The 26937-nt window shown below is 42.1% G+C and overlaps 1 protein-coding gene across 1 annotated transcript; it reads left to right on the top strand.

Annotated features, from left to right (window-relative positions):
* The first annotated feature begins 693 nt into the window (after positions 1 to 693).
* Positions 694 to 26404, top strand: NT5E (5'-nucleotidase ecto). Its single transcript, XM_030944367.1, has 9 exons — positions 694 to 1086; positions 5632 to 5854; positions 11078 to 11266; positions 15707 to 15904; positions 17337 to 17488; positions 20695 to 20803; positions 21637 to 21786; positions 23293 to 23493; positions 25084 to 26404. Exons 1-9 carry the CDS (start codon positions 769 to 771, stop codon positions 25239 to 25241), a joined length of 1698 nt encoding a protein of 565 aa, XP_030800227.1. The 5' UTR covers positions 694 to 768; the 3' UTR covers positions 25242 to 26404.
* The last annotated feature ends 533 nt before the right edge of the window (positions 26405 to 26937 follow it).

Raw genomic sequence — 26937 nt, 5'->3', positions numbered from 1 at the left:
CCTAACAAGCTGTTTGTTTAAGGCATTGGCAGATTTTCCCCTCACCGTGCATTTGCCAAACCTCAACTAAGAGCTTTCCATTTAGCCACGGAAGGAAAATCTTGAAAGCAATTCATGAGTCTACACTAAAACCACTAGAGCTATAATTAAATCAACTCTTAAAGTAGTGTAACTCTTTTTATGGCTGAAATAGCAGTCTTTATTTTAAGCATCACTGGAGAAAGAGGAGGAGAGAGGCAAACATTTCCATGTGAAGGCTTTGAAACTCCTTTCAGCGTACTAAACATTCACCAAGGCTTCCTGTGAGCACTGGAGTTTGTCCTTTCCCCGCTGGCTGGATTTTCATCCCATTTGACCTCCAGCAGCCGGCTGAAAGCCCTACTCCAACCCGACAGCAGCTGTCTCCGGGTCAAGGACATCGGTGGGACAGCGGGGACTGGGACGTGCGCGGGCGCAGGACATTGCCTGGAGCTCGGAGAGCCCCGAGGACGGGCGGACAGCGAGAGAGCAGCGAGGGGCACAGCGGGCAGCGCGGGCGGCCGCGCCGAGCGCTCTCCGCGCACGCCCAGCGGACGCGGCACACCTGCGGCGGGCGGGCAGCCCGTGCCTGGCGGCGGGGCGGTCACGCCGGAGGCTGCCCGGGGCGGCGCGCAGCCTGCGCGGTGTCTCGGGAGGCTCGCCCGCTCCCCGCCCCAAAGCCGCGCCGCTGCCCAGCCCTGCTCCCGGCCGCAGCCAGCCCGTGCGCGGAGCGGCACGCAACCCCGCGGGATGGCGGGGCTGTGCCTATGGCTGTGCCTGTGCACGGCGGCGGCGGCGGCGGAGCTGCGGCTGACCCTGCTGCACACCAACGACGTGCACGGGCGGGTGGAGGCGCAGGGCTCGGGCCCGCGGCGCTGCGCGGCCGGAGCCCCGGGATGCTTCGGCGGCGTGGCGCGGAGAGCGGCGCGGGTGGCGGCGGAGCGGGCCGCGCACCGCAACGTGCTGCTGCTGGACGCCGGGGACCAGTACCAGGGCACCGTGTGGTTCTCCCGCTTCAAGGGCCGGGAGGCGGTCCACTTCATGAACCTCCTGCGCTACGATGCCATGGTAAAGCGAGCCGGGGGACGGCGGGAGGCGCGGTGGGGTCTTTCCTTCCCTCTCTCCCCTTGGGTACTTGGTGTATTCCTGCTTTCCTCGCCCGATGCCGGTTTTTCGCGTGGCGCCTCCTCCAGTGCGTAAAGTTGCATCAGAAAAGGCTGTAGGTAATGCTAAAATCGTGGCCAAAGGCAGGTGGGAGGCAGGCGAGGAGAAGGGAAGTGATTGTTAGGTAATGGGCTCCCGGCTGAATTAAGTGGTGAGCTGGCAGCCCCGCGGGCAGCCAGAAACCGGGAGATGATGGCAAGGCTACACAGTGTGATGCAATGGAACTCTCCTTGGCAGATGCGGGCAAGGGGCTGGACGGGCTCTGTTGGAGAGGCGTTGGCAAGCCGTGGAAATGACCCCAGCAAAAGCCAGGCGAAGAGTCTGGTCTGAAACAAGGGAGTTAACTCTGCCTGAGGCTCGCAGCCTGTCCTGCTTCGGTCCTGCGGATGGGGGCACAGGTGGCACAGGTTGGCAGTGCTGTTTCAAAGGGTGGAGGTTTTTAATTTTCATCAATCTCACCCTGGTTGTGTCCAGTCCCCTCAGAGCTGTGGTCATGACAGGGTATATAAGGGGCTGTGTACAAACAGCCCAGAGGTCACAACAGCGCCTTAGTGAGGAAGGTCTCTGAGGCTGTGCTAACCACGCACCTTTATTCTGCCTCTTTTGGTCACGCAAGTGCTGAGAGGATGGCAGAATTTGTGGCTGAGGTTGCGGGATGTCACTCCATGTCCTTAAATCTTTTGTCGCAGGGCAGTGGCTTATTTTGCTTGTGTACAACCCCGGAAAGTAGAAAGATTAAAGTCATGTTTGAGCATGACTGCTGTTGTGAGAGTGACTGGAACTTTATTTCATCCCACCTGTCAGCTTGAGGGGAAAATCTTCTGGGCATATCATATTCTCTGTCTTAATCTTTTTTGTTTTCACCTGGACTGGTGCTTTCCTTTCCAGGTGAAAATGGCTTCACCTGAGTATTCCCTCTGCCTCAGGACAGCTGTGGAAGGGGAAGTCATGCCCCAGTGCACTTTCTTAGGCTGAGCACCAGACAGACAGGTCTGTGAGGGACACTGCTCCCTGTTCACGTGCCCTAGTGAACGGTTTTTAATTGTGAAACATTAACAGGGTCTTTCCTCCCAATGGTGATGGAAAGTGTATACATTCCGGACTCATCCTCACTGAGAGCTGGAAAGCACCTTGGGATTCTGCAGTGCAAGAAATAGCTTGAGGTGGTTTTTCCTACTTTCTTCATAAAGCTTTCTGCTGTCTGTCATTTTTCAGTCTTGTGCTTGCTGGTATAACTGGTTCATGGGCAGCCTGCGAGCCTGTACAGTTCCTGATTATATCACAAGAAGAAATTTTTTCAGGCAGTGTTGAAGTACTGTTCAGTTTTAGAGAAGTTATGTAGGAACAATCTGGTTTGGAGATACCATGAGTTTTTTTCATCAGAATAAGCTTTAAAAAATAAACCCACCCCATACCAGATATCCAGAGGCTTGTGTCAGATGTGAATGCCTTAGGCGAAGTCGTCAACCACTTGTTCTCTGTACAGGACAAGTATTCTATTACAATTTGAATAGAAGGTGACAGGAGAGGTGCTAAACGTTCTGTAGCTTCTCAGTCCTTCTCTGCTGCCAAAGACCCTGAGGGATAGATGCCCAGTGTCGGGCAGTGTTGCAGCGTCTGTTTCTATTCTTCTGTCTGTGGACCCTGGGGGGCCGAGCAGTGGGGATGGTGGCTGGGTGGGGGCACAGGGAGCAAGGCAAGAGCCGCGCTGAGAAGGGTGAGCCAGTGTTTCTTTAAGCAGAATTTGGGAAGCCACATCCCTGACAGTAGGGGTGGGGATTACTGAAAGTTTAGAAGTGGCTACAGGACTAGGATTACAAACAGGATGAAGGAGGGAACATGAGTCATTAAAGTTGCTACAGGATGCGGGCGGGAGCCATAGGAGGATTTAGGACAGCCTAGAAGCGTTAGAGGTTTTCTCCACAAATAGGAGAAATTTCCTTTTTTAAGTTTACCTTTTTCTCATTTATACCTGTTATCACCTCCAGACTGTTTCCTCCTGTTTAATTTCCTCCCAAAAAATTTCATGACACCAGCCTTTTTTCTGGTGTTATTAAGACTAAAATCCAATATAAATTCCTCAAAGGCAGTAATTGGAAAGGTGATACAGGTCTTCTAGCTTTACTTTTAAGTTTCATCGTTCTGTTAATTTGTATCCTGATTTTTGAAATATTTTTAGACTTGCTGCTTGTGAAAAACAGGATTATATAATCACATGTTGTGTGCCTGAATATTTCTGTTTATTCCCCTTGTCACTTGCACTTATGCTGGCCAAAAGATTCAGATTTGGTTAAGGGATATTGCACAGGTGCAGAGTCCCAGGAGCTCTGAGTGTAAGGGCAGTTAGGTAGAATATAGCAACCCAAAATTGTCCACATCTTCCTCCTCAGAGGAGGAGTAGCATCAAAAGTAAAAACCGTATTTTTAGCCACCAGTGATTTCTCATTAACAATTTAGTAACCACCTGCACCACGGGAGAAGTTTTGATTAAAGCTAGTCTCCTAATGGGCATGAAATAATCCAAATGCAAGACAACAAAGCCAAGAGAAACAATCTTTCTTAACTGGTTGGTTGAGTTAGGATTTTGGGATTTTTTTCCTCAACAAGCTGATGTCAGTTATAGACCATTCAATTTCTTAATTCATTTGCAACCTTTTTTTTTTTTTGTTGGGGTTTAATTGCATATTATTGAGGAACAAAGGGCATGTACACTAGCCAAAAGGAAAGAGCTTTTTACCATTCCAATATACTCTACCAGTCCACAGATATCTTTTCAGAACATCCAGACAGCATCAAGATTAATGTCTTTTTTTTTCTGTCTTTATTAGTATTTTTTTTACGGCAAATTAGATTGCAATTAGAATACAGTTAGAAATGGAACATAGTTGGAGTACACTGTGTTTTCCCAAGTCAGGATTTTTTTAAAGATCGTTCTTGGTTCTTTTGGAAAAGTGCTGCGGCAGCACACAAACAATTTGGCTCCTTCCCAGGGGTGTGAGCAGTGTTCTCACCAGTGTCAGCAGGAGCAGCTGATTTCCAATGCAAGTTACTGCTGATATCCTGAAATTTCCACTGAGCAGTTGACTAACTGCCTGTGAGGATAAAAGGAGCCAGGAATCTTTGTCTATCCCAAAAGAAGACCACTGCCAACCAATTGACTGAAATACTGAGCTCCCAGACCTGTGATGGCTTAAGGTGCTCCTCGGTTTGGAATGTGATCAGGGTTAATACAGCCATTTCCAGAATAAAAACTGGGGCAAACACAGCTGAGTGTGTGGGCTGTTGAAGTAAAACAGGATGGTACATAAGCCTCCTGAGGTGATGAATGCAGCTTTACCCACTTAATTGCAGAATGAAATTTTAGAACACTTTTGCCTGGAAGAGTTGGCCCATTGGCTTTGGTACCTCTTATGTGCTTTGCTCCAGCTGCAACCTGAAACCTCGTATAGACTTCTTATTTACCAGGTTACACAATTGTGGTGTTTCTGTGGCTACATCTTTTCCTTGCCTAACGCCTAAATATGCTACAAAGTCCTTGCGTGTATTGTGCTTCTGCAAAATGCCATCTATGGAGGTTTTGCTGGCTTATCACCAAACTTGTAGGCATGGGCACGTGGCAAATTAGGCTGAGCATGAAAAAGGGGCAGGTAGGGGAAATTTTCCTCGAGGTAAGTCCCTTTCCAAACCAAATGTTCTCATCTGGGTGGTATTGCCTTGCTAATAAATAAACAGGACTGCTCGTTTTGTGTGGCAGTCTCAACATTTCACGTGTTGAGTGCACACATACCCACTGTGGGTTGGCTTTGGGGACTCCCCCTGACTGATAAATGTTACATCTTCCATAGGCAAGTAATGATATTGATGGAGGATAGGAAATGATATTTTCTTGTTGCATGGTAAAGCACAGAAGAACCTTTACTAAGTGCAATGTAAGTATGTTTTGAAAACTGTAGTCCAAGCACAAAGCTCTTAAAATGCAATTTTTATTTAAAGAAAGTGCTAAATATCAATGACAATATTTGTTTTCTTCAGTATTTAAATAACGTATTTTCCATACACAAAATATATGTTTTCCTTTGTGGTTTTTGTTAATCCTCTTTTTTAGAGCTACAGGATGTAAAATGAATGGGTTTTGATCTGATACACTGTCACAAACAGATAGGTTTTGGATTTTGAAATCTGTATCATGTATCTGTATCACATCATCTGCATTTCACATCTGAATCCATGTAAGAGAGTCTGAAAAACAAAAACCTACATCTAAAAAGAAAAATAACCCAACTACTTCTGTGTTCATGAGAAACAGGAATATGTTGGTTTAGAAAAGTTAGGGTGTTCTTTCATAGAACATAGGCTTTGTTTTCTCAAACATACCATGTAAATAATTATGAGACAATTTACACCAAATATTTGAGGTAGGGTCTCATATTTTCTTCTTGCTTTTTGCAGGCTTTGGGTAACCATGAGTTTGATGAAGGTGTGAGTGGATTATTGGATCCTCTTCTTAAAAATGCAAATTTTACAGTCCTGAGTGCAAATATTAAAGGGAAAACTCCATTAGCAAACGAAATGATGAAATATGTTCATCCTTTTAAAATAGTTCATTTTGACTCAGAGTCAGTTGGAATTGTTGGCTACACTACAAAGGAAACTTCTTTTCTTTCCCAGCCAGGTATGTTTTCTTTAGTCTATAAGTTTTTGTCCTTTGTTACTATTTTGCTATTTGCCTACTTTTTTAAATCCAAAGATGCATGTTTGCAGCAGAAAAGTAGGAAGTCTGGTTTTTTTTATAGTATTTACTTGTATTACTCGACTTTGCCTGATTTTTAACCTTAAAAAGGCTTGCTAACATTAAAACCCTCTTTCATGCAGACTTGGACCATATCTGTGAATATCAGAAAGTCACTGAGATTGCAGAAGAGTTCAGGGGTTGTTGGGATTTTTATTCTTGCTTGGGTTTTTAAAGTTATATTCCATGATATTTTACAGTTATTTATCCATTTAAACAAAAGTTAAAACATGAATGCAATTTGTCTCTAGCATGAAGTGTGACATTTCTCTGTGTGTTGAAATTTTGTTCTTGGATGCCTCCATGCCTAAAAACAAGAAGAGGTTCCTACTTGTTTTTGAAGCAAAAGTTGCCCAAGATGTTTTTAGCCTCTCAAAATATTTGCAGAAATTTGACTACAGAAGGAACATCCATCCAGCTTTTACCACAATTGCTTCATTCATGAGTAAAATTAGAATTGATGAGGAAGAAGACTTCTCAATTTCTGACTATTTTTTCCAGCTTTTCAGGGGGTTTGGTTTGATGAGGGTTTTGTTTGGGTTTGGTTTTTTTGCTAAAATAAAATGGTCTACTGGAATGAGAAACACATTTAAATCAGCTGTAGGAGATATGAGTCACTGCCCGCTTAGAGTTCAGCCTACATGTAACAAAAACAGAGTTTCTTCCCTGGGTTTTGCAGTTAGGGATACTCTTAGCACTGCTTTGAAACATTTTCACATTGAAAAGGGACTTCATATTATTATTTCATATTATTAAAAACTAATCTGTTTTTTGTGAAGGCAATAGAATTTTACCTGTGCCTGAGGGCATGAGGGTAGATATCATCAGATGTTATGCTAGGTTTGAATAATGACAGCCTATATTGTCCTCTGTTAGGGAGAAATAAAATCTGCTGCTGCTCTTCTTCCAAACACCTGTGTCAGGGCAGTGAGATCATCAAAGTAACCATCTTGCAAATAAATACACTAGGTGAAAATCCAGATAGTGCTGGAATGATTCTATGAAGCATTTGAATACATTTCCAATAACATTCCGACATCACAACCAATGCCTCAGTATGCTGAGATACTGTAAGAGACCACTGCTAGGTAAAAAAAAACAGTGGTAAAAGGGAAATCCTGTTAGCTCCATAGAAGGAGCTGAAGCATCCCTAAGGAAGTATATCCCACAGTGTAACTGAGCAAAAGGCAGAAGAAATTTTAACAGCAACATTTATAGTGATCAGAGTTTTTCTAGTTTTCTGCTTTGCCTTTTTGGTGTGTGGAGGAACATTTAGAAGCTTTGAAAATATGAACTCAGGACACATTAATACACCTCAGTGTCTGTATCTTGCCCATGACCTAGCAATCCTTCAGACTGGTAAAATCATGGCAGACATGGGGCTAAATAATTATCAATCTAGTTCCTTATATTCAACTGATAAGGGACCTTGCTAATTTTAAATTCAGCACCTTGCTTATCTCTCCACATTTCTTCCAGATGATTCTGTTTTCTCTGCCTCTGTGTGCTTTGGCATGCTCTACACTCTTAGGGCATTCTCAAGGCAAACAGGAAGCTTGAGAATGCTGAAACGTGAATTCCTACATTACTGCCTTCTGTGGAAGTATTTTGTGAGTGTGATTTCTTCTATTGTTAAATCTCCATAACTTCCACCCAGCTATGAAATTACAACTTGTACTTTTCGTAGTCTGCTTTAAAAAAGGTTATCAAAAGACTTGAACAGAGTATAAAGTCTTTAAATTTCAATGGTTGCATTGGGAGGGACCAACTAATCTCTGCTGAAGGTACTGTTAATGCCACTGTTTGGAAACCATAGGGATGGGAAACACATTTATAGATTACAGCCAATTGGCAGTTTTTCTGGAGTTCTCTGTTTTGCTATGTACAGCTATCTCAGCTGAGTGTCCAGCAGGCTTTTCCATGTCCTAAAAGAGTAGCTCATAACTTGGCACACAGACACAGTTACCTGTGTATTTACTTTCTAGTATTTGATGGTTCCAGCCCATTTGCTTTAGTTCTGTAATGTTGTATGGTCCACTGTATTTTTGTATAAGGTGTAAATAAAAACCTACTTACTCTGTAGTAACCTTACAGGCAGCAAATTATTTACTTAAACTATCAACTTGGCAGAGTTTTCAAAAATGGAATTTTAAATTGCATTTATTCCACTTTATTTTGGCTATCTTGCATAATATTTTTAACAGGGACGGCTCTTCTCCCTTGTTCAGTTGTAACAGTTTGGCTGTTTTTTCTGAAACTCTACCTCACCTAAAAAGAGAAGAGGATGTCAAATCAGCTTAAAACTTTGAAAGAGAAGTGGAATATTGACGTGAGCAATAAGTTAATAATTTTGATTCAGATTGTTTTGAAAAATGCCCAGATGAGTGCTAAGCAGTATGCTGCTTTTTGCCTGGTTTCTTAGAGAATTGAACACTGTGTAATTGCTCTTACAGTCCTCCACTGTAAAACCTTCAAACTGCTGGCCCAATTAATCTCAACTACATCAAATACTCCGATGACCAGGATGCAAAGCTGTGTGCAATGCCATGGCTAGGCCATGGAGAAGGGGTGAAAGAAGCCCCTGCAGCCCCAGGCAGAATTCCCTTTCTGAGGGCGAGGCAGACAACAGGACATCAGTGGATGGGTGGATTGGCAGTGAGATGACCCACTCGAGCTCTGGTGTCTGTCTGTCCTGACATGACAGTCCTGGGAGAGGGATGGGCTTACCTGTAACAAGGGATGGAAAAGAAAAGGATGGAAGGAAAGAACAAGGGATGGCCTTGTTCTTTCCCTCATTATGAGACTGGGTCAGTTTGTTTTGATACCTTTTCTCTACAACAGTCTGAAAGAAGGGTGTGGCAAGGTGGGGAACAGTGTCCTTCTCTGAAGTAGTGACAGAGGAAATGCCCTCAGAGCTTTTCCAGGGGAGGTTTACATTGGATTTTTGGAAAAAATTCTTCTTGGAAAGGGTTGTCAAGCTCTGGAACAGACTGCCCAGGGAAGTGCTGGAGTCACCATCCCTGGAGGTGTAGATGTGACACTTAGGAACACAGTTTAGTGGTGGATTTGGCAGTGCTGGATTAATGGTTGGACTCTATGATCTTAAAGGCATTTTCCAGCCTAAAGGATTCTATTATTCTGTCGGTTGAAGAGTAATAATGACGTCTTCGATGCAGAAGGCTCATATGTAGGCTGCAGTGGCGTAGAGGCATAACAGAGCTGGTGCTGATGGGAACAGTTTTTTTGTCATGGACCACCTGGCTACTGGCCATGGGACAAGTGAGCCCACAGGCACCTGCGTGCTGGCACAGCTTGTCAGTGGCTCGTTCCTGCTCTCTGTTTCAAGACCTCAGCTCTCTTTGCAGAACTGATCCCCACACCAGTGGGGTGCAGCTGGTCCATGGTGGAGGGAGGATTACGTGAGGAGCCTGCGCTCAGGGATCAGTTCTTGCACTTCCCTTTCTGCCAGCTGCTCTGCATCAGGCCCAACTGCTGTCAATGCAAGGATGTGCAAAGAGGGGCCAGTGGCTTCCTTCAGCCTGGAGAAGAAGGCTAAGAGGGAACCAAACGCAGTCTTCCACTGGTGTAAGGGGATTTTTTAGAGAAGACAGGGACAGAGACTTCCCAGAGGGGACGAGAAGGGACAAGAAACAATGGGCTCAAGCTGTAACAGAGGGAATTATGGTGGGGCTTAAGGAAAAAATTTGTCATGGTAAGCATGGTTAAGCCATTAAACATGTTGCCTAGGGAGACTGGAATTTCAGCCAGCTCAGACTAGACCCTGAGCATCCTCATTTGGCTTTCAGTTCCTGCTTTGATGGGTTTTGGACTACATGGCTCCTGGAGGTCTCTTCCAACCTCAATTAACTTCTGACTCTGATTCTGAGAAGAGGTCCACAGGAAGAAAATGTGGGGATGCACTGCACAATTCACTCTGCAATGTGCAGTACAAAGATTCCCTCGGGCACTAACAGAGCTATTGAATGGGTGTGGTGCTGAACCAATTTATGTAACCCTCTTTTATCTCTTCCATTGTAGCAGCTTCCTCCTCATTTCCTGAAACATTTTGCAGTGGATTGTGAATTCGTTTCACTCCTCCCTTTGTTATGAAATAATGTAAATCTTTTTACTTTAAAGGCATTTTTCAAATTATTTGATCAAAAAATTCTGCAGGAAGGAGAGGAATTAGGTAGAGGAGGAATTGGTAGAACAGTCGCTTGGTTGTCTTCACCAGAAAGTCAAAGTTGAACCTGTCCTTAAGCATTACTCTCAAAGCTTTGTCAGGGAAATTATCCTCTTACATAGGAAGTCTTTTTGTGCAACCCAAACCACTGTGCCCAGGACAAAAACGCCTGTTATTCTAGTGTTCATGTAACTGTTTGTCACATTAGAGTAATTTCAACAGGCACAGAAAACTTGCAGAAAGACTGTTCCTTTCCCAACATCCTTGTCCGGAAAAGGTTTCCCCTTTCCAGACTTTCTGTTCCTTATGCTGTTGTTTCAGGATGGTAGCTCAGACCCGTGCTGTGCTGTATTGGCATTACTGAGACTGGTTCACATTCAAATGGCAATTCAGAGTTTAATGGAGGGCTTTGAAGAAGCTGCTTTTTAAAGCCTTGAGGAGGGGGGGATAAAGGAAAGAACAAGATAAGAGTGCAGTAAAGAGGGAGATTTAACTTGGGAGAAGATAGATGATCTCAAAGAAATACAGTTGGGGAAGAAAAAAACCTTTGTGATAGAATACAACTGTTTATGTGCAAACATTTCCGTTTCCTTTCCCTAGTATAAATAATAAAAGTCATTCAATTTTTGATCCTACCATTGATGCCACTGAATTTTTTTATGGAATTATAACTTTTTTTAATCTAGGCAAGTACATACAGCTTGTTGCAGAAATGTATTAGTCTAAGCACACAGGTGCTCTTGAGAGGCTGAAAACATTGGCTCAGATCAAGAGCTTGAACCACCTAAGGATATTTGAAAGGCTCTGCCATTCAAAATCCTTTTAATTATACAAACTAATATCTGATGTCAACTACTTTATTTCAAAGTAGCAATTAAGGTACTTTGTAAGTAAAGTCTTTTCATTTATTTTCTTTTTTTAAGGGGATGATGTAACCTTTGAAGATGAAATTGAAGCATTGCAACTGCAAGTGAATAAACTCACTGCTATGGGAGTGAACAAAATAATTGCACTAGGACATTCTGGTTTTACCGTGGACAAAAATATTGCTCAAAAAGTGAAAGGAGTGGATGTTGTGATTGGAGGACATACAAACACATTTCTCTATACAGGTATTTTACTTCTTACTAAAATGTTGCTTCTGAAGCTAAGCTGAAACTGTTTGTTTTTAAACTTGGAGAACTTTCACCAGTATAGTTTACTGCTGGCTGCACTCAGCCAGGTTCATAGCTGGTACATGTCCATAACTTCCATGGAAGAAACCAATGCAAAACAGCCTGTGCACGCCAAGTACCACAACTCCTGGGAGCTTCCATAATGCTGTGGATGTTCAAGGTGACCTATGCAAAGTGGGGAAGAGGAACAAAGGTCGTAATACCTGTAAATTACTGCTAAACATACTGTAATTTAAGCTCACACCTATAAAAGAGTATAAATTGGTTGTCTACTTTTAAACATGCATGTGACTTAATCAGAAAAATCAATCATAGAAGACTTCACAACTGCTACTGGTGTTGATTTTCTCTGTTATCTGATTCTATATTCATAGGTCTTCATTTAGTCTGCCATTAAAATACTTCCCCAAGTTTCATCTGTTTTTTTCAATACCTCTTTTATTCTTCTTTATTCTTCTTTTCTCTAGAGGCAGATGTCATTGTAGAGATAAACATAGCTGATCTGTTTTCTCCCACAATAGTGCTACTTTAGGCAACACCTACCATCAGCAGCTTCCCCAATGCTGTTACCTTCCCCAGAGTGTAAGGACACAAGTCAAAGTGAGGCTGTTTTGTTGTTCTGTTTGATTGAATTTTTTAAATCCTTTAAATGTAACAGAAGCTTTAATAACTGGTTGAGACTCTAATGGGAATTTTCTGTAATTTTTAGAAAAGTTTCTTATGTGCCCTAGTCACAGGGATAACATTATGTACCCTACTCTAGGAACTTGACCACTTAAAAGGTTTGCACTATCATCTTCTCCTCTCCCTATTCATCTCCTCCCTGTTTCTCATGCCTTTTTTTCTTATCTGCACTCTCACCTTTTATCTCACTTGTTAAAAAGAAACAACTGCATGCCACAGTTACACATTGAGCAGATCAGAATATCTCTTGAATTTGGCCTCAGGGAATAACTTTGATGACTAATCTGGAGGCACAAAGCATTTACACACCTACTACAAGTCAGAGCTCACAAACACTTTGCATGGCAGTGCAGCAGAGAAGTAGCCAAAGTGGAACAAAAAACAGGATGGAACATCCCAATACCATGTGTCTAAGAGTGACCAAGGGGGATGGTTGAGGGTACTGGATGAGCCTGTGGAGACACTTTACTCAGATCTGCCCGTGTTTCCCACCAGTTTGCAGCTCAGGGACTCCCCAAGACAGAAATGGTATTTTGATATTTACTGGCTCCATCTCCTCCTGACTACCTTCAAGTTCCACAGCTGCCTGTAGCAGGGCCTTCCAACACTGACCTGTACAAGCCACAGAGATCTTGGTCTTGTTTTGGGGTGCAGCCTGCAATTTTACTGAATTATTTTTGAGATGGGAAAAACAAGGATGGATTCCATATCCAAAGTGTGCATTCCTTGTGGATTTACACATATGTGGAATCCATATTCTCTTGCACAGTCTTGTTGGCCACTGCCTGTAGAGAGTTTGTGCCTCATTGTGGTAGCCACAGTAGTCAAAATACCTTTTTGGGTGTGATCCAAAGAGGTGCCACATGTCACAATTTGGAACCATGATGTGAAGTGCTGCAGGAGTTGAGACATCCGAGTTCATATCCTGTCTAGATCTGCAGGAGTTTGCAAGCACACCTCTAGTCATCCCAGAGAGTAGTCTGCTCTGATCAGACTAGATTATGTCAAGCTGTTCCACCCCTCCCCCTGTGAAGCTGTTCAAGATTTTCAGTGCCAGAGAGAGCACCCTGCAGGAGACTCTGCAGCCTTCAGGTAAAAATCTCACTAGGCATGAGTTCTGGTCCCTTTTCCAAGGGCTCTACTCTTTTGATGAAACAAAACTCTCTTTCTTACTTTTTTTATTAATACTGGCAAGGTGAGGAAAATAAACAAAGTAATGTCTGGGGGAGATACACCAAAAGTAACTATTTAGTCAAAACATGATTTTTGACAGAATGTGGTCTGAGTGTATAATTTTTATTCCAAGTGCTGTGAAACACATGCTCACCCATTCAGGAGCATCCTGAGTGCATTTGTGAACCATGCCCTGCTGAGTCAAAGCCACCAGTCAGCATTCCCAGAGAAACAGCCACATCTGTGGAGGTGATTTCACTGCAGAGTAAAATATCTGTTTTGAAATTTGTTTCTGCATGTCTCGATGCTTATATTAAGCTTATAAGCTCTCATTTAAATCAAAAGGTGTAATCAATAAGTGTCAGCAGAATCTGGGTGAATGTTCCAGCTTAAGTGGAGATGTATGAGCTGTGTAAGTGGAGATGTATGAGCTGTTCAGCCTGTTCTGTCATGGAGGTTTAGAAACATACTGCCCATGAAGACATCTCCACAGAGAAATCCTAATGTAAGAGTTTCATCTTGGACTAGTCCAACCTGTCTCTAAGATATTTGCCAATCTCCAGTTTATCCACAGGTTATAAGGCAAATATTGTTCTGACTTGTTCAGGTGTTCATTTGGTTTGTAGAACTGATTCAACCAGCAGTGGTAGTTTTGGGTTAGAGCAGTTACATTTCTGGTTTTCATCAGAACTGATGTTGTGAAAATGTAGTGTGTTGGCTAAAACAGGGTAAGAAATAGGAAAGTGTTACATGTTCTTCAGTCACCCAGTATGAATTTGTGCATTTGTAATGAAGCAGCGTCTCATGCCTTGACTGAGCATGAATTCTAGTGCTGCTGGAGTAAGATGCACTGAATAGTCTTTGCATTTCAGAAGGAACACATCTATCTTACAAGGGAAAGATGTCATAGTGCTAATTAATCCTGAAAGGAAGCATCAGAATCAGAAAGTATTTTGTTAAAAAACAAGAAATGAGTAAGACTCTGGACAAGCCCTTAACTACACACAGCTGATATAAACTATAATAATGCCTAGAAAGAATATCTTTTTAATGCTCTGTTCATTTGAGGACTAAAGAAGGACAAGAAATCAAAACTTATTCCTTTTTCAGTTCAGAAAACCCCAAAGCCACTTTTGCATGCATAAATCCTGGAGAGTCCTCATTAGCTACAGGATTTCTTAAATTCTTCCCTAAATAAACAAATAGTTAAGTGGCACTCCAAGGAACCAACCCTGTTGACCTGGCTGAAAGTAGAAAATCTAGTTCTGTGGTAAGTTTGGTTCAGTCTGTTGCAGCTCCCCTCCCTGGAGAAATAGGAGGGATTTGAGAGGAATATGAATTGTGTTGGAGTTCCAGCAGGAATATTTATCATGCTGCTTATCCTAGGATTTGATATTAACAACTGTAAATGGAAGGAAACAAGTGGTTCTATGAGCAGTGGAAGTGAAGATGCTGCTTTTCTCTGGATCCACCTCCTGTGCACCTGTTCCCCCAGCCCCTGCCTTGCCAGCAGCCCAGAGCTCAACAACACAGATGGGAAATGCCACCACCTTTGGGACAGGAGTCAGGAGCAGGCTGTGAGGGAGCTCTGTCACACAGCACATGATGGCTCCTGGAGCTACCCAGCCTTGGTCTGACAGTGGGGCAGAAATAATAACAGGAACAGAAGGGAGAGATGCTACTCAGATAATGTCAAGGAGACACGGAGAAGCCTGGTACCCTTGAGGCAAGAGCTGTGCTGTGCAGTTCTGGTTTTCTTAGCCACTTTCTGCCCTCTATGGTTTCTAAATCCTGTGGCCAATTGAGCTATCTCTTTTTTTCTGCCAGTGCCTTCCCTTAATCTGTTTCCAAGTCCTATCCCTAGTCATCTTTCAGACTTTGCAGGTTGATAGGAATTTTAAATCCATGACCACACAACTTTAATGCTAATGAAGGTTGGTTTCAGACAGCCCAGGGTTTACAGGCTGTCTGAAATTTTGGAGGCTGTTTGGTATAGTGAAAAAAAATCAGCTGGCTCTATGTACAAATTTACAGAACTGTTTATAGGTATTCTGTCTGCTTATTAGCAGTAAAAAGCATTAGACTTTTTCAGACCAAGAAGTCTGATGTATGTTTTACTCCGATTCTTACTTTCTGCCTGATGCAGAATAATGTGGTGTGAAGGCTCAATAGTAAACTTTTCATCCAGTGGCTGGTATGTTTGCATTACTGAGAGGTTTAGATTGCAATAATTGGAATGAAAAGTTGCTTTGTTGCTGTTGTGATGTGATGTCATGGCGGAGTGTGCAGTCATAACTTCAAAAAACACTGTGGTAGTTATTTGAGTTCGTGTCCTGAAAACAACATTGTCTCTTATGAGATAACTGAACAATCAAATGTCTGCTGGTTGTCCAGTACAGCCATGGCTGTTTCTATCCTAGCTGGGTTTGTTAAGGCTGAGAAACATTTGAAATGTCACTGTAGTAACTCCTTGAAGGTCACATGAGCTGAAGAGCCGCTTTTCATGCTTGTTCTGTGCAGGCACCCCACCCTCCACTGAACTGCCAGCTGGCCCCTATCCATTCATGGTCGACTCAGATGATGGGAGGAAGGTGCCAGTTGTACAAGCTTACGCTTATGGAAAATATCTTGGTTACTTAAATGTTACATTTGACAAGAAAGGAAATGTAGTTGAAGCAGTTGGAAACCCCATTCTGCTGGACAGCAGCTTTCCTGAAGGTACGTGGCCTAGGCATTTGAGTTTGCCTGCAGCACCCTGCTACAATTCAAGTCTTGTCATGTTAAATACAATGTCTGAATAAGAATTCAGCTTTCTTTCTGAGCTTGCCCACTCTCTTCTGTGTAGGGTTCAGCCTGTGCAACAGTTGAATATGCATGCATTCAGAGTGTGTTTTTATCTATTTAAAATCCCTGAAAGTCCTTTTGTAAGAGTTCAGGTGATACAATGATACAATACCTTACCACTTTGTAGGACCTGTCTTAGCTAGTCCTGCAATTGTGATTTAAAAGATTATGAGGACTAATTTACAGTTTTGCTGCAGGCTGGGTTGTTCAGAGCAGAGTTTAGAGCAATATGGAAAGTGGAAATGTTCCAGTAAAAACTTGAACTAGCCTGCCAAGTGCTCTGCCAAAGTGCAAATACAATACAAAACTGCATACAAACCCATGAATTCTTGTATGCAGTTTTAACTCTGAAACATTTAAAGAAGTGGAAGGAGGAGAATCTCTCTGTCACTTTTTGTTTGTAACTCTGTCTGAGCTCTGTTAACTGCTTTTTTTTGTCATCTGTGCAATTACCCAGGGCTGGTTTTCTAATCTGTTTCTTCTCCAGTGTTTGTTGTATGAAGTTCTGAGCTTTTATCAGACTTTCTAGGTACCTGAGTATTTGTAAAACAAATAGTTTAAAAATTATTTGTTAATAGATATTGACTGTGTTGTTCTCAGTGACCTATTAATGTAGTGAGATGATGTAATGAAACTTTACGTTCTCCCTCTGAAGTCAGTAAAACTTAAAATTCAGATACACTGATGGTATAATTTCATAGATGTTGTTCTTGCTGACAGGTGTGAGCAAATTGATTAAAACTAGTAGCTGATATAAAATAGTTGTAACACCTGTCTGCATATATAAGTATCTTTGGTTTCTTTCTGAAATAATTAAATTTTCACCTAAGAGACAGACAGCATAAATAATTAATTTCTATAAATTGTTTATTCCCTGAAATTGATATTTGAGCAATTATTCCTTTTAGCACAACATTAAAAGGAGGAAATTACAAACAGCAAAAAAAAAAAAATTGCATCAAAGACCAATCTCACATGTATTTTTAAAATTCTGTCACCTGTCAAGGTAGGTACTAGAAACCCCATCAGACAGAGGTTAGAACAGGACTGGGCAAAAGTACAGAGGAGGTAACCTTGCTGTGGAACAGGACTGGATTATTCCCTTGATTGTCCTGTCCTGCCTTCTCCCCTTACAGGGTTTTTTGAAGTGAATATAGTTGCCATGTTGCTTGAGAAGTTTTTTTTTAGGGAAAGTGTAACCTTTTAGAATCTTGAACCTTTTCTTTTCCTAAGTTTGTATTCACTGAAATGTCATTAATACGAGACATGTATGATGCTTATTTTACACTTTTATATTACTTTACAGATGAGCACATTAAGGAAGAAGTGGAAAAATGGAGAGAAAACCTGGGGAATTATTCTGAAGAGATTGGAAAAACTAGTGTTTACCTGAATGGTACAAGCCAAGCATGCCGTTTCCAAGAATGTAACATGGGCAATTTGCTTTGTGATGCTGTGGTAAGATGTTTTCACCACTACAGGTGGCAATTACATCTAAGGGTTACTCCAGAGCTATCCAGATCCAAACCATCAGCACATGGGCTCTGTGCCTGCTTTTCTACAGTGCAATATCCAGCGTGTCCCTAGAAAGACCTGGCAGCAGCGAGGCTGTGAGGAATGCTGCTGCAGGGAGTAAGCAGCAGTTTATTCTTTGTGCACAGCCTCACAGAGAGAACAGCTTTTTCACAGATGGCTTTGAGGCTGCACTTTTAAGGGACATGGCAGTCTGATCTAAGAGCCCAGCAAGGAGGAGAGCTCAGCTCCCCTGCCCCTCTCCTGCTACTGGCCCCTGGTCACAGCACTCATCCTCTGTCCTCTCATTACTCACTGGGCTTTGCTGTCACTTCAGTGCACTGGCACAGAAAATAAATCTGGGTAATTTTCTGTCAAGCTGCTGACAAGAATTGTCCCCCTGAAGAGCCCAAAAGGTGCCAGCTGAAGAAAGGAAGGGGTGGGAAAGGCCATGAACCCAGCTGGGCACAGAACACCCCAGCCCAGAAGGAGCCACCAGCCCCTGCTGTGTTCTGGCAGGCACTGCTGAGCTTTAACAGTCACATAACTCCAGAAAAGTCCTTTTTACAAGAGGTCAGTTCCAGTTTTTAAACTTCCTGAGTTTGACTGTTTTACTGCCCTGCATCAACATCATTTCATTTAAGTGTTTCAGGGAAAAACATTCACTAATGTAACTGCTCCAGAATATTAACTTTCCCATAAAGGGAAAGTTAAGGGACAATTAATAATCATGACTTTTAACTTAGATATGTCCCCAAAGCTATTTATCTAGTCCATGGTATTGCTCTTATTGCAGTCCTCAAAATAATTCTCTAGTTCATGAGCTGATTTTCAAATCAGACTAACATTTGGGAATTCTGCATACAGTTCTCCTAGAATTGGAGCATCTTGCTTTTTTTTTCCTTCTGCTAGAATTTTTAATATCTTTATTTGCAAAAATGTGAACAAATGCTTTGGCAGTTTTCAAGGTTAAAGAAAGTAACCCTGTAATCTTTCAGAAGTCTGTAATTTTCTTGCAATGCATTTCTTAGGGGGTCAAATTCTATTTTAGTTCAATCAATGTCCCTAGACAATCACCTGCAGTCATCAGCAGATACATAGATTTCTCTTCATGTTGCCTTACCAGTTCTGTACTTGCTTTCCTGTCTGCTGACATGTGGTCAGAGGTATAAAGGTAAAAAATAGACCTGCCTGTTCCACAAGCTTTAATATTTAGAGTTGTCCTGAGAAATGGAGAGATTGAGAATTGCAAAAGACTGATTGAATGTTTGTGCTGGGTCAAAACAGAGATCCATTTAGCTCAGTGATGCATCTCAACCAGTAACCCAAAATCTCAGAAAAGAAAGGTTGACAGGCCTAGATGGCATTTTACAAAAGACTTTAAAGGGACTCAGAGGTGAAAAGACTGTGAAATAGGTAACAGCACTGTGTGAGCTCCTCTTTTAAGCTGCCTCAGCTCAGGGCTGGGAAGTTGCAATCCTTTGATTATGAGTTACAAACCCTAAGCATGGATCTGGCCTCAGGGCATGACTTTGATGACTAAGCTGGAGGCACAAAGCATTACACAGCTGCAAGTCAGAGGTCACAAACACTTCACAAGGGGTGCAGCAGAGAAGTGACCCACCTGGAACATATGAAAGGATCATTCATCCCAAAGTTTTGTCTCCAAGAATGACAGAATGGGGATGGTAGGGGATGAGCATACTCCTGGACAAGCTTGTGGAGCTGCTGTGCTTAGATCTGCTGTGTCCCCCACCAGCTCGCAGCTCAGGCATTCCCAAGGCAGAAAAGGTCTCTTGACATTTACTGGCTCAACTGGAACATGTGAGGAGAGCAAGAAACAACAACAGGGAGAGAGGGAGGGAAAACGGGAGGGAGACAGTGGGGATTAGCTCCTGCAGCGTGGCTTCACTGCCCTTTGCCTGCCTCCAGCCTTCCCAGCAGCTGGTGGCAGGGTGTTCCACTATGGACCTGCACATCCTGGAGAGACCTTGCTCTTGTCAGTGCCTAGCTTGCTGCTGCCCACTGCCTGCATAACTGCTGGGGGTCAAGAGGTCCTCGCTCTGGAACTTGCTCCCTATCCACCATCACACCACTCATGATTTTATAGCCTTCTTGAATATTTCCTTCCATGATCTCTTTACCAGGTCAGACAGTCCAAGTCTACATCAGCATTCTACATTCAGAAGTTTTGTGTGTCTTTGGCCATCCTTGTCGCCCCTCTCTCAATCTTTTAGGTTTTTTATCATTCTTGAAATGAGAAAAGACACAAATTCCTACTCAGTCTCCACAAGCCCTTCTTCATTTCATAGGCTTCTGTCATGTGCTTCCTGTACTTCTCTCTGTAAAACTGAAGAGTTATGGCCATAGTCACTCCTGTATGGAAAGCAGTCCATCCTTTCTATTATCCTAGGTCATTTCCAGCCTTTCCCCATTCTACTCAGTTATTTCTGAGGATTAACACTGGAGACTTATCATCCTGATGCAACTGGGCAAATATCTGGTCTTCATTTTCTTTACTATTAAGGATGTCACAAGCAAATATTATCCTGTCCTTGCGTTTTGTCAGAGCCTCGCCACTGAACTGCTGGGGACCCATTGCTGTGCAGAGTAGACTTTCTGATCTAGTATTCCTGTTCTTCCACTGTTCTACACCTTTCTAGTTACCCAAGACCATTCCAAATACTAAAAACCAACCACAGAGGAGCTGAAAAAACTTAATTTCTGGCAAAATGATTAATTAATGCTTTCCCTAAGAGATTTTAATGAACAACAGTATTGAAGGTCCTCTTCACTTCTCAGTTCCCCAAATATGCTTGAATCATTTGTCTTTATCACAGTCACTAAAATAAAAAAATCACTTTTCCTTTGTTCAGCTGGCCTGCCTTGACCATGCCATAGACACACAGACTAGGGCAGAGCCCAAGAGTTCATTACAGTAAATGGCAAATATTTTTCATGTTAAGAATTTTAAAAAGCAAAATAGTTACTTGGGTTTTTTAGCAACTAAGTATTTTACAACAGGGCTGAAGACAATGAGAAAAAAGTCAAAACCTTTCTGTGTTTTTTCAATCTCAGATTGTACTTGGTGTAAATTTCCAGAGGCTATAGTAAGTGAAGATAAAATCTGTTTAAACATTTTCCTTTGGTAGCTTTATGAGAATGTCAGGCGTCCGGATAAGAAGACATGGAACCACGTTTCAATGTGCATCCTGAACGGAGGTGCGATTCGGTCACCCATTGATGAGCAGAGCACTAATGGTAGGTAAAATTACCAGCTGAATGGCAACTTCATCAAACAGAAGGAATCAGTTATGTCAGCCTGAACACAATAATAGGTATGGGCTTGTTCTGATGGGCTTTGCACAGTGTTTAGGTGTGATTTCAAACTTTCTCAAATGGTTGTCCATCATTTGAGCACAACTGCACTCAGGCTGACATTGACAGAAGTCTCTAGCATTGTTTGTACACAGTGCTTTTTACAATTTCCCTCTCTCCTTGCTGCCTTGGAACAAAGGAAGGTCTCCTGCTGTACAGGGTCATCTGGTATGGTCGCTGTGAGCCTTCCGTAGTCTGCTGTAGAGTAAGTAAAGTCTGGGGTTTCTAAGGTTTTAGTTTTTATTTTCCTGATACCACATAAACACAACGTGAAAACAAACAGCTTTCTCAGTTTAGCTAAGTCTTTCTGTAGGACTGTGTGAATAAATCTTAAATGGAAAAAGTGCCTGACTTAGTATGAACAGCTGTGTTTCATTTTAGGTTGATGCTTTGTCATGTATTTTAGTAGCTCTGTTCTAATTGCAATACATGCAGTTACACCAAACTCTGATTTATTGGTCTTGATACTTGCTGGACAATAAAAGTTATAGGTTCTTTGGGAACCTGCAAAAAATATGTGAATCTTACTCCTACAAGCCCTCATTTTCTTAAACTGTATTTGCCATGTTCCTTGTCAAAAACTTGATGTTAAGCAATCCTAAAATAATTCTGTAAACAACAGGAAAAAGAAACACACACCCACACACATACACACACCCACCAACAATAACCAAAAAAACCCAAACAAAGAAGTGAACAAAGTCTCTTTCCCCCAGGTAGCATTACTGTGGAAGATTTGCTGTCTGTTCTGCCATTTGGAGGTCGTTTTGATATGGTGACATTAAAAGGCTCCACACTGAAAGAAGCTTTTGAGCACAGTGTGAGGAGATATGGAAAAGGAAGTGGAGAGCTGCTGCAGGTTGGAGGTATATTTTCTTCTTTCCTCTTCTCAGTTTTCCAAAACAGCCATCCCTCCTGTTGGCCTTTTTACATCTGGAAGGCTTTTTTTAAGAATGGAATGTCAAGCTGGCCATACATCCTTGCCCTGTGCCTCCCACATGCCAGCCAGCAGCCACTCTTTATCCCATGTGTGTTTAATTGAGCCACTGCAGCACACGGCCCATCGCTGCTCCCTTCAGCAGAGACAGTGCTCCTGAGCTTCCAAACCCATAATGGCATCAGTTTAACACTGCAATTAATCAGGGGAAAATAGCATTTAGTATAGCTGTAGCACAGAAATAGCTACAACAAACTCTAGTTTTTAGTTCCTAAGTGGCAGCCTACCTGAAACCCCAAACTGCATAGCTGTGCTGAATTTCAGTTTATCAAAATCATTTTGTGCAATTCTCTAATGACTGATGACAGTTTTGGAGTTCGTCCAGCTGGGCTATGGAATTGCTCCAGTGAATTTCTAAACATTTTATGGATGAACAGTTAATATAAAAAATCTACTCATATCTTTAATTGCAGCTATCTATATGTTTATCCAGATGTGTATTAGGCTACAGTCATGTTTATTCCTGGTCTCTCTGTGATTTAGTGCAGATTTTATTGTTTAGTTAGCAGAAGAGCTGAACTTTAGGGCAGGGGTTGATGCATTCCCTCCCTCCAAGCCTCTCATCCCATATACCCTGACAATGTGATCCCTCACACGCCACAGACATAGTGTCTCACATTTTCACCAGTTCTTAGGTACCTCTAAGGTAAAACAGGAACAAGCTCTGCTTGCTGCCTCTCCGCAGAGAAAGAAAACCAGTAGCTCTGGAAAGGGTTCAGGATGGAAGATGCAGAGCAGGAAGAGTGCCAGGGTTGGAAGAGTGTCAGTGTTTTGAAGGACCTTTAGTGGCTTCCTCATCTGAGATTCTTGGCAGGGCTGCTCTGGGGGCCTGGCTCTCCCCTGGCCTTGATCAAGGCAGACTCACAATGAGAAATGTTGCTTCTCCTACACTGAGGAGACACTGCCTGGTGTACAGCCCTGGTCTGGCTTTCCTTTTCCAGGACACTGCCTATTATCGAGAATAGCTACCAAGTTAGGCTGGCTGGCCTTGAAAAAAGTAATTTCAGCCAACAGGCCAGGGAAATGAGAAAGCATGTGACTACAGAAATAAGGGAAGGTATTTTTATCTCACCATATTCCAATCCCATGACCAGTAATTTCCTTTTGTGGAGTAGCGATGAGAACAGGCACCAGATAAGTAAATGAGGTGGGACAGTGCTCCAGCAATTCTTATTTCTCTGGGATGTTCTTGCATAGAAATTGAGTAAGGGTGCAAAGGACACAGGGCATTAACTGGCACAATTCAGAATGATACAACTCTCAGTCACAGAAAGTAATGCGAAGATCCAGCTGAAGATGAGGGAGAATGCTGCTTCTGGCCCTGTGTGTTCAATATGCCCTGCACTAAGTGGCATTCCAACGTGTATTTTTGTAGGCATCCACGTGGTCTATGATCTCTCCAGAGCCCCAGGAAGCAGAGTTGTTAGCTTGGAAGTGCTTTGCACAGCATGCCGAGTCCCAGCCTATGTCCCACTCCAGATGGATGAAATATACAATGTGACTCTGCCATCCTATATGTTATTTGGAGGAGATGGCTACAGCATGCTGAAAGACAAAAATCTGGGATACAGTAAAGGTAAGGGGGATGCAGTCCAGGTAAGTATGGGCACTAACAGGGTAGCAGGCAAACAACTCACAAAAATTAAAAGATCTTTCTACAGTATAAACCTCACACTTTTTGCCTATACTCCATCATTAAACTTGCTTCTACCCTGACAGCTCTGGCTTGCTAGATTTGGTTGTAGGCAGCAACTCTATTCTTTTTCAGTTAAAACCACAAAAGTTTCAAAGAGAAACATTATCAATTCAGCAGTGCTCGGAGAGCAGTCCTGAGGTTGTGGTAAACCAGAAAAGCAGCAAAGAACATGTAGAGTACATCTTACACTGCCTTGCGCTTGTACTCATTACTGAACAAAAAAAAGAAAGATGCTATTTTCTAAAGACCTTAAATTTCCACTGTATAGAAGTATTTAGAAAGACTCATCACCTCCACTGTTAAACAACATGCAGCTCATGTTCACCTGTTGTTCAGGTGAACAACATAGGGTGAGGGGAAAGATGCCAACCTGCTCAAAGGGAATTAGCCTGCCCAGCCAAAACCAGGGACCCGCAGGAGCTCTGCAGGCAGCAGAAGGCAGGGTGCCACAGACACCACAGCACAGAGGTGGAAGAGAGGTGTTTTATAACACTGGCTTAAGGTCCTCTAAAGCTGCATGCAAAGTGTTAGAATGTCTGTGTTTGTACAATTGGTATCATCCATCATTTAAGATGAAGGGAAACTTGAAAAAATTTGAGATTAAAATCCATTATTTCTGAAAACACAAAAGGGATGTAGTGCCATATTTTAAAAAAATGTCTTGTAGGAGCCCATCTACATTTTTGCAGAACTTTAATTTTTTTATGTTCTGCTTGTGCATGGTGAAAGCATGCTTTTACCTAAAAAATTTTCCTTCTGGATCTTTGTTACAGGCTAATGGTTTGTTTCTACAGGTGTTTAAATTTAAAGTTGATTCTCACAGGTACAACTGGTGTTTTAAATCAAGCAAAATTTGATTTAAAACATCAGCCCTACTTATGAGACTGAGAAAGATCATTAGGAATAGTGAAAGGCAACAACCTGTAAGGTCTTTCAGTAAAACAGAAGGGAAAAACCGTAATTATTCTTAAGATGGAGGGTTAAGAGCTTGGATCAGAAGGGGCTCATTGCATGGTTGGCAGCAGTGACTGAAAAGGACCTCCCACTGTAGGAAACCCATGTAATACTTTGTGCTTGTGTGCACACAAGCAGTGCCAAGACTAAAAACTTCTCCTAAAAAAGTAAATTTGAAAAAGTATAAGCAATAACTTTGCCAGGTCTACAGCCCTATACCCCAAACAGGTGGGAGACTATCTCAATCTACCTGGAAAATACCATTGTAACAAATTCAAAACAAAACAAGCCAGACAAAACAAAAATAGTTTTTGTGTGTGTTTGTTTGTTTGTAAAATACAAGTTGCTATCACAAATTCTGGCTACAAACCACCACAGGTGATGTGTGCTGATTCAGAATGGCAAACCATAGAAAACAATTTGATTCTTGAGCTAAAACTGGAATGTAGACAAGTTCTTACATTTTGGTTAAGAGCTTGGCAGATGCAGAGAACAGGTTTTTATTTGTTTCTTTAGGTGAACCTGACATTGAGGTTGTTTCCCGCTACCTCCAGAGAATGAAGAGAGTTTACCCAGCAGTTGAAGGTCGAATAAAATTTTCTTCTGGAAGTCTTATTGAAGCTAGTCTTACCCTGATCTCTTTATTGTTGACTGTAACATTCTTGCACACTTGATTTTTTGTTTGGAGGAATACAGGAGGAGAGATGATGCTGAGGAAGCTGTAAGAGACCTGTTCTCTTCTGTTACACCTTACAATGAATGAGCAGTGAGGTTGCTGCATGTCAGCACTGAGCAGCCCCCTGCCTTGTCTCTAACCTGGTGGAGCACTGTGTGCAGGGCAAGGGGGCACAATCCACAACTTTTCTTGGTCAGAATCAGCAGGTACCTGAAACTGAGGTCTCAAAAGCAAAGTTCCAGTGAATACTTAGTGCTCAATCATAAAATAGTGACAGACTGAAATGGGGTATTATAAATTGTCAAATTCTTTTAGCTGCTTTTGACAGTGAGTTAAGAACCTGAACCCAGACATAAAGAAGATTCTAGAAATGAATTTATTATAGATATATATTCCTTTCTTTGATCTCCACTCAGGGTTAAGGTATTCAATCTAATATCTCTATTCTGCTTCCAGTCATGTTTATCATACCTACATGAATGCCTGAAAGAGCAGGATTAAACTCTGTGCCATTAAAATAATGAAGTCTATTTAATATGCAATTTTAAAAGTTTTTCTTTTACTACTGAAAAAGAAATATCACACTCTTATTTTCCATTAATAAAGGATGCAATGAAAGCTTGACTTGATTTTGACCGATTTTAACAAATTGAGTATTCTTCACTCTTAAATATGACCAGTTTGGGGACTGTATCTAGAGTGAGAACACAATCTGTGACTGTACTTCATAGAAATATGCTCACTTTTAAACCTCTTCCAAAGAACAAAGCACAGGACTGCTGCCTGTTACTCTGTATTAGCAACATTCCAAGAAAATGTCAGATACAGGCATTGACTCCTGCAGCACTTTTGGCATCCTTTGGAAATAGTCAGGTAATGGGGCTTTTTACAGCATAACCTGGCTTCATGACAACTGTGATTATATCTCTTCTATGGGAAGGCTGTGTTTAAAAAAAATAGTTGTAAGAGACAGGCTAGTAAGTATGAAATCATATTAAATGCTAAATGTACATTGCTGATGCTTTATCAAGAAATGATTGCTTATAAACAAGGGTGAAAATATCATTATTTTTCTAAGATTACTGGGAATTTTGACATCAACATGTTTGGGTTGTTTAATGCTGTTTTAAACTGATTGTTTTGAATAAACCTGCTATGTTTTCCTGGAAAGCTCACCACGCTTTTTTTCAACACTGAAGCTAGTTGCCTCTTCCACCCATTGCACCTGTAGATTTCAAGGAGAAGGTGCATTAAGATAAACAGTCAGGATGCTGAATGAAGACCCCATTCACTTCCACATCCATTCAAGGGCTGTGCTTGAAAGGCTCTGGACCCCACAGCTGTATTAGATGTATATGGGGTGTAGAACAGGGAGACAAACAACTGACCTTGTCACGCTGCCAGTTATGCCCTGGCATTGATCATTTGTCACTTGTACTCCTTAAGTTGTTAATTCACAGAATGGCCTTCCCTCATCAACATCAAATTAGTAACAGAGAGGGCACTGACAGACAGAGCTGTGCCTGCACACCGATTTTGACAGTGGCAAGAACTGCTTTGGCAGAGCCAGAAAGGAGAGAAATAACTTTTACCTTCCTTTGACAAACAGAAGGGAAAGGTCTGCAACAGTAATACAGATGAATTATACTGACAAAGAACACCAATGCTGCATTAGATTGGTGAGTTTGTAAAAA

Source organism: Camarhynchus parvulus, chromosome 3 (genome assembly GCF_901933205.1).
Source record: "Camarhynchus parvulus chromosome 3, STF_HiC, whole genome shotgun sequence".
Classification (NCBI taxonomy): Eukaryota; Metazoa; Chordata; class Aves; order Passeriformes; family Thraupidae; genus Camarhynchus; species Camarhynchus parvulus.
The sequence above is the reverse complement of the archived record's forward strand: the minus strand, read 5'-3'. Positions and strand labels throughout refer to the sequence as shown.

Coding starts and splice junctions, on each gene's coding strand:
- NT5E (XM_030944367.1), top strand. CDS start 769: ATGGCGGGGCTGTGCCTATGGCTGTGCCTGTGCACGGCGGCGGCGGCG. Junction 1,087..5,631: donor TCCTGCGCTACGATGCCATG/GTAAAGCGAGCC, acceptor TGCTTTTTGCAG/GCTTTGGGTAACCATGAGTT. Junction 23,494..25,083: donor AAATCTGGGATACAGTAAAG/GTAAGGGGGATG, acceptor TTGTTTCTTTAG/GTGAACCTGACATTGAGGTT.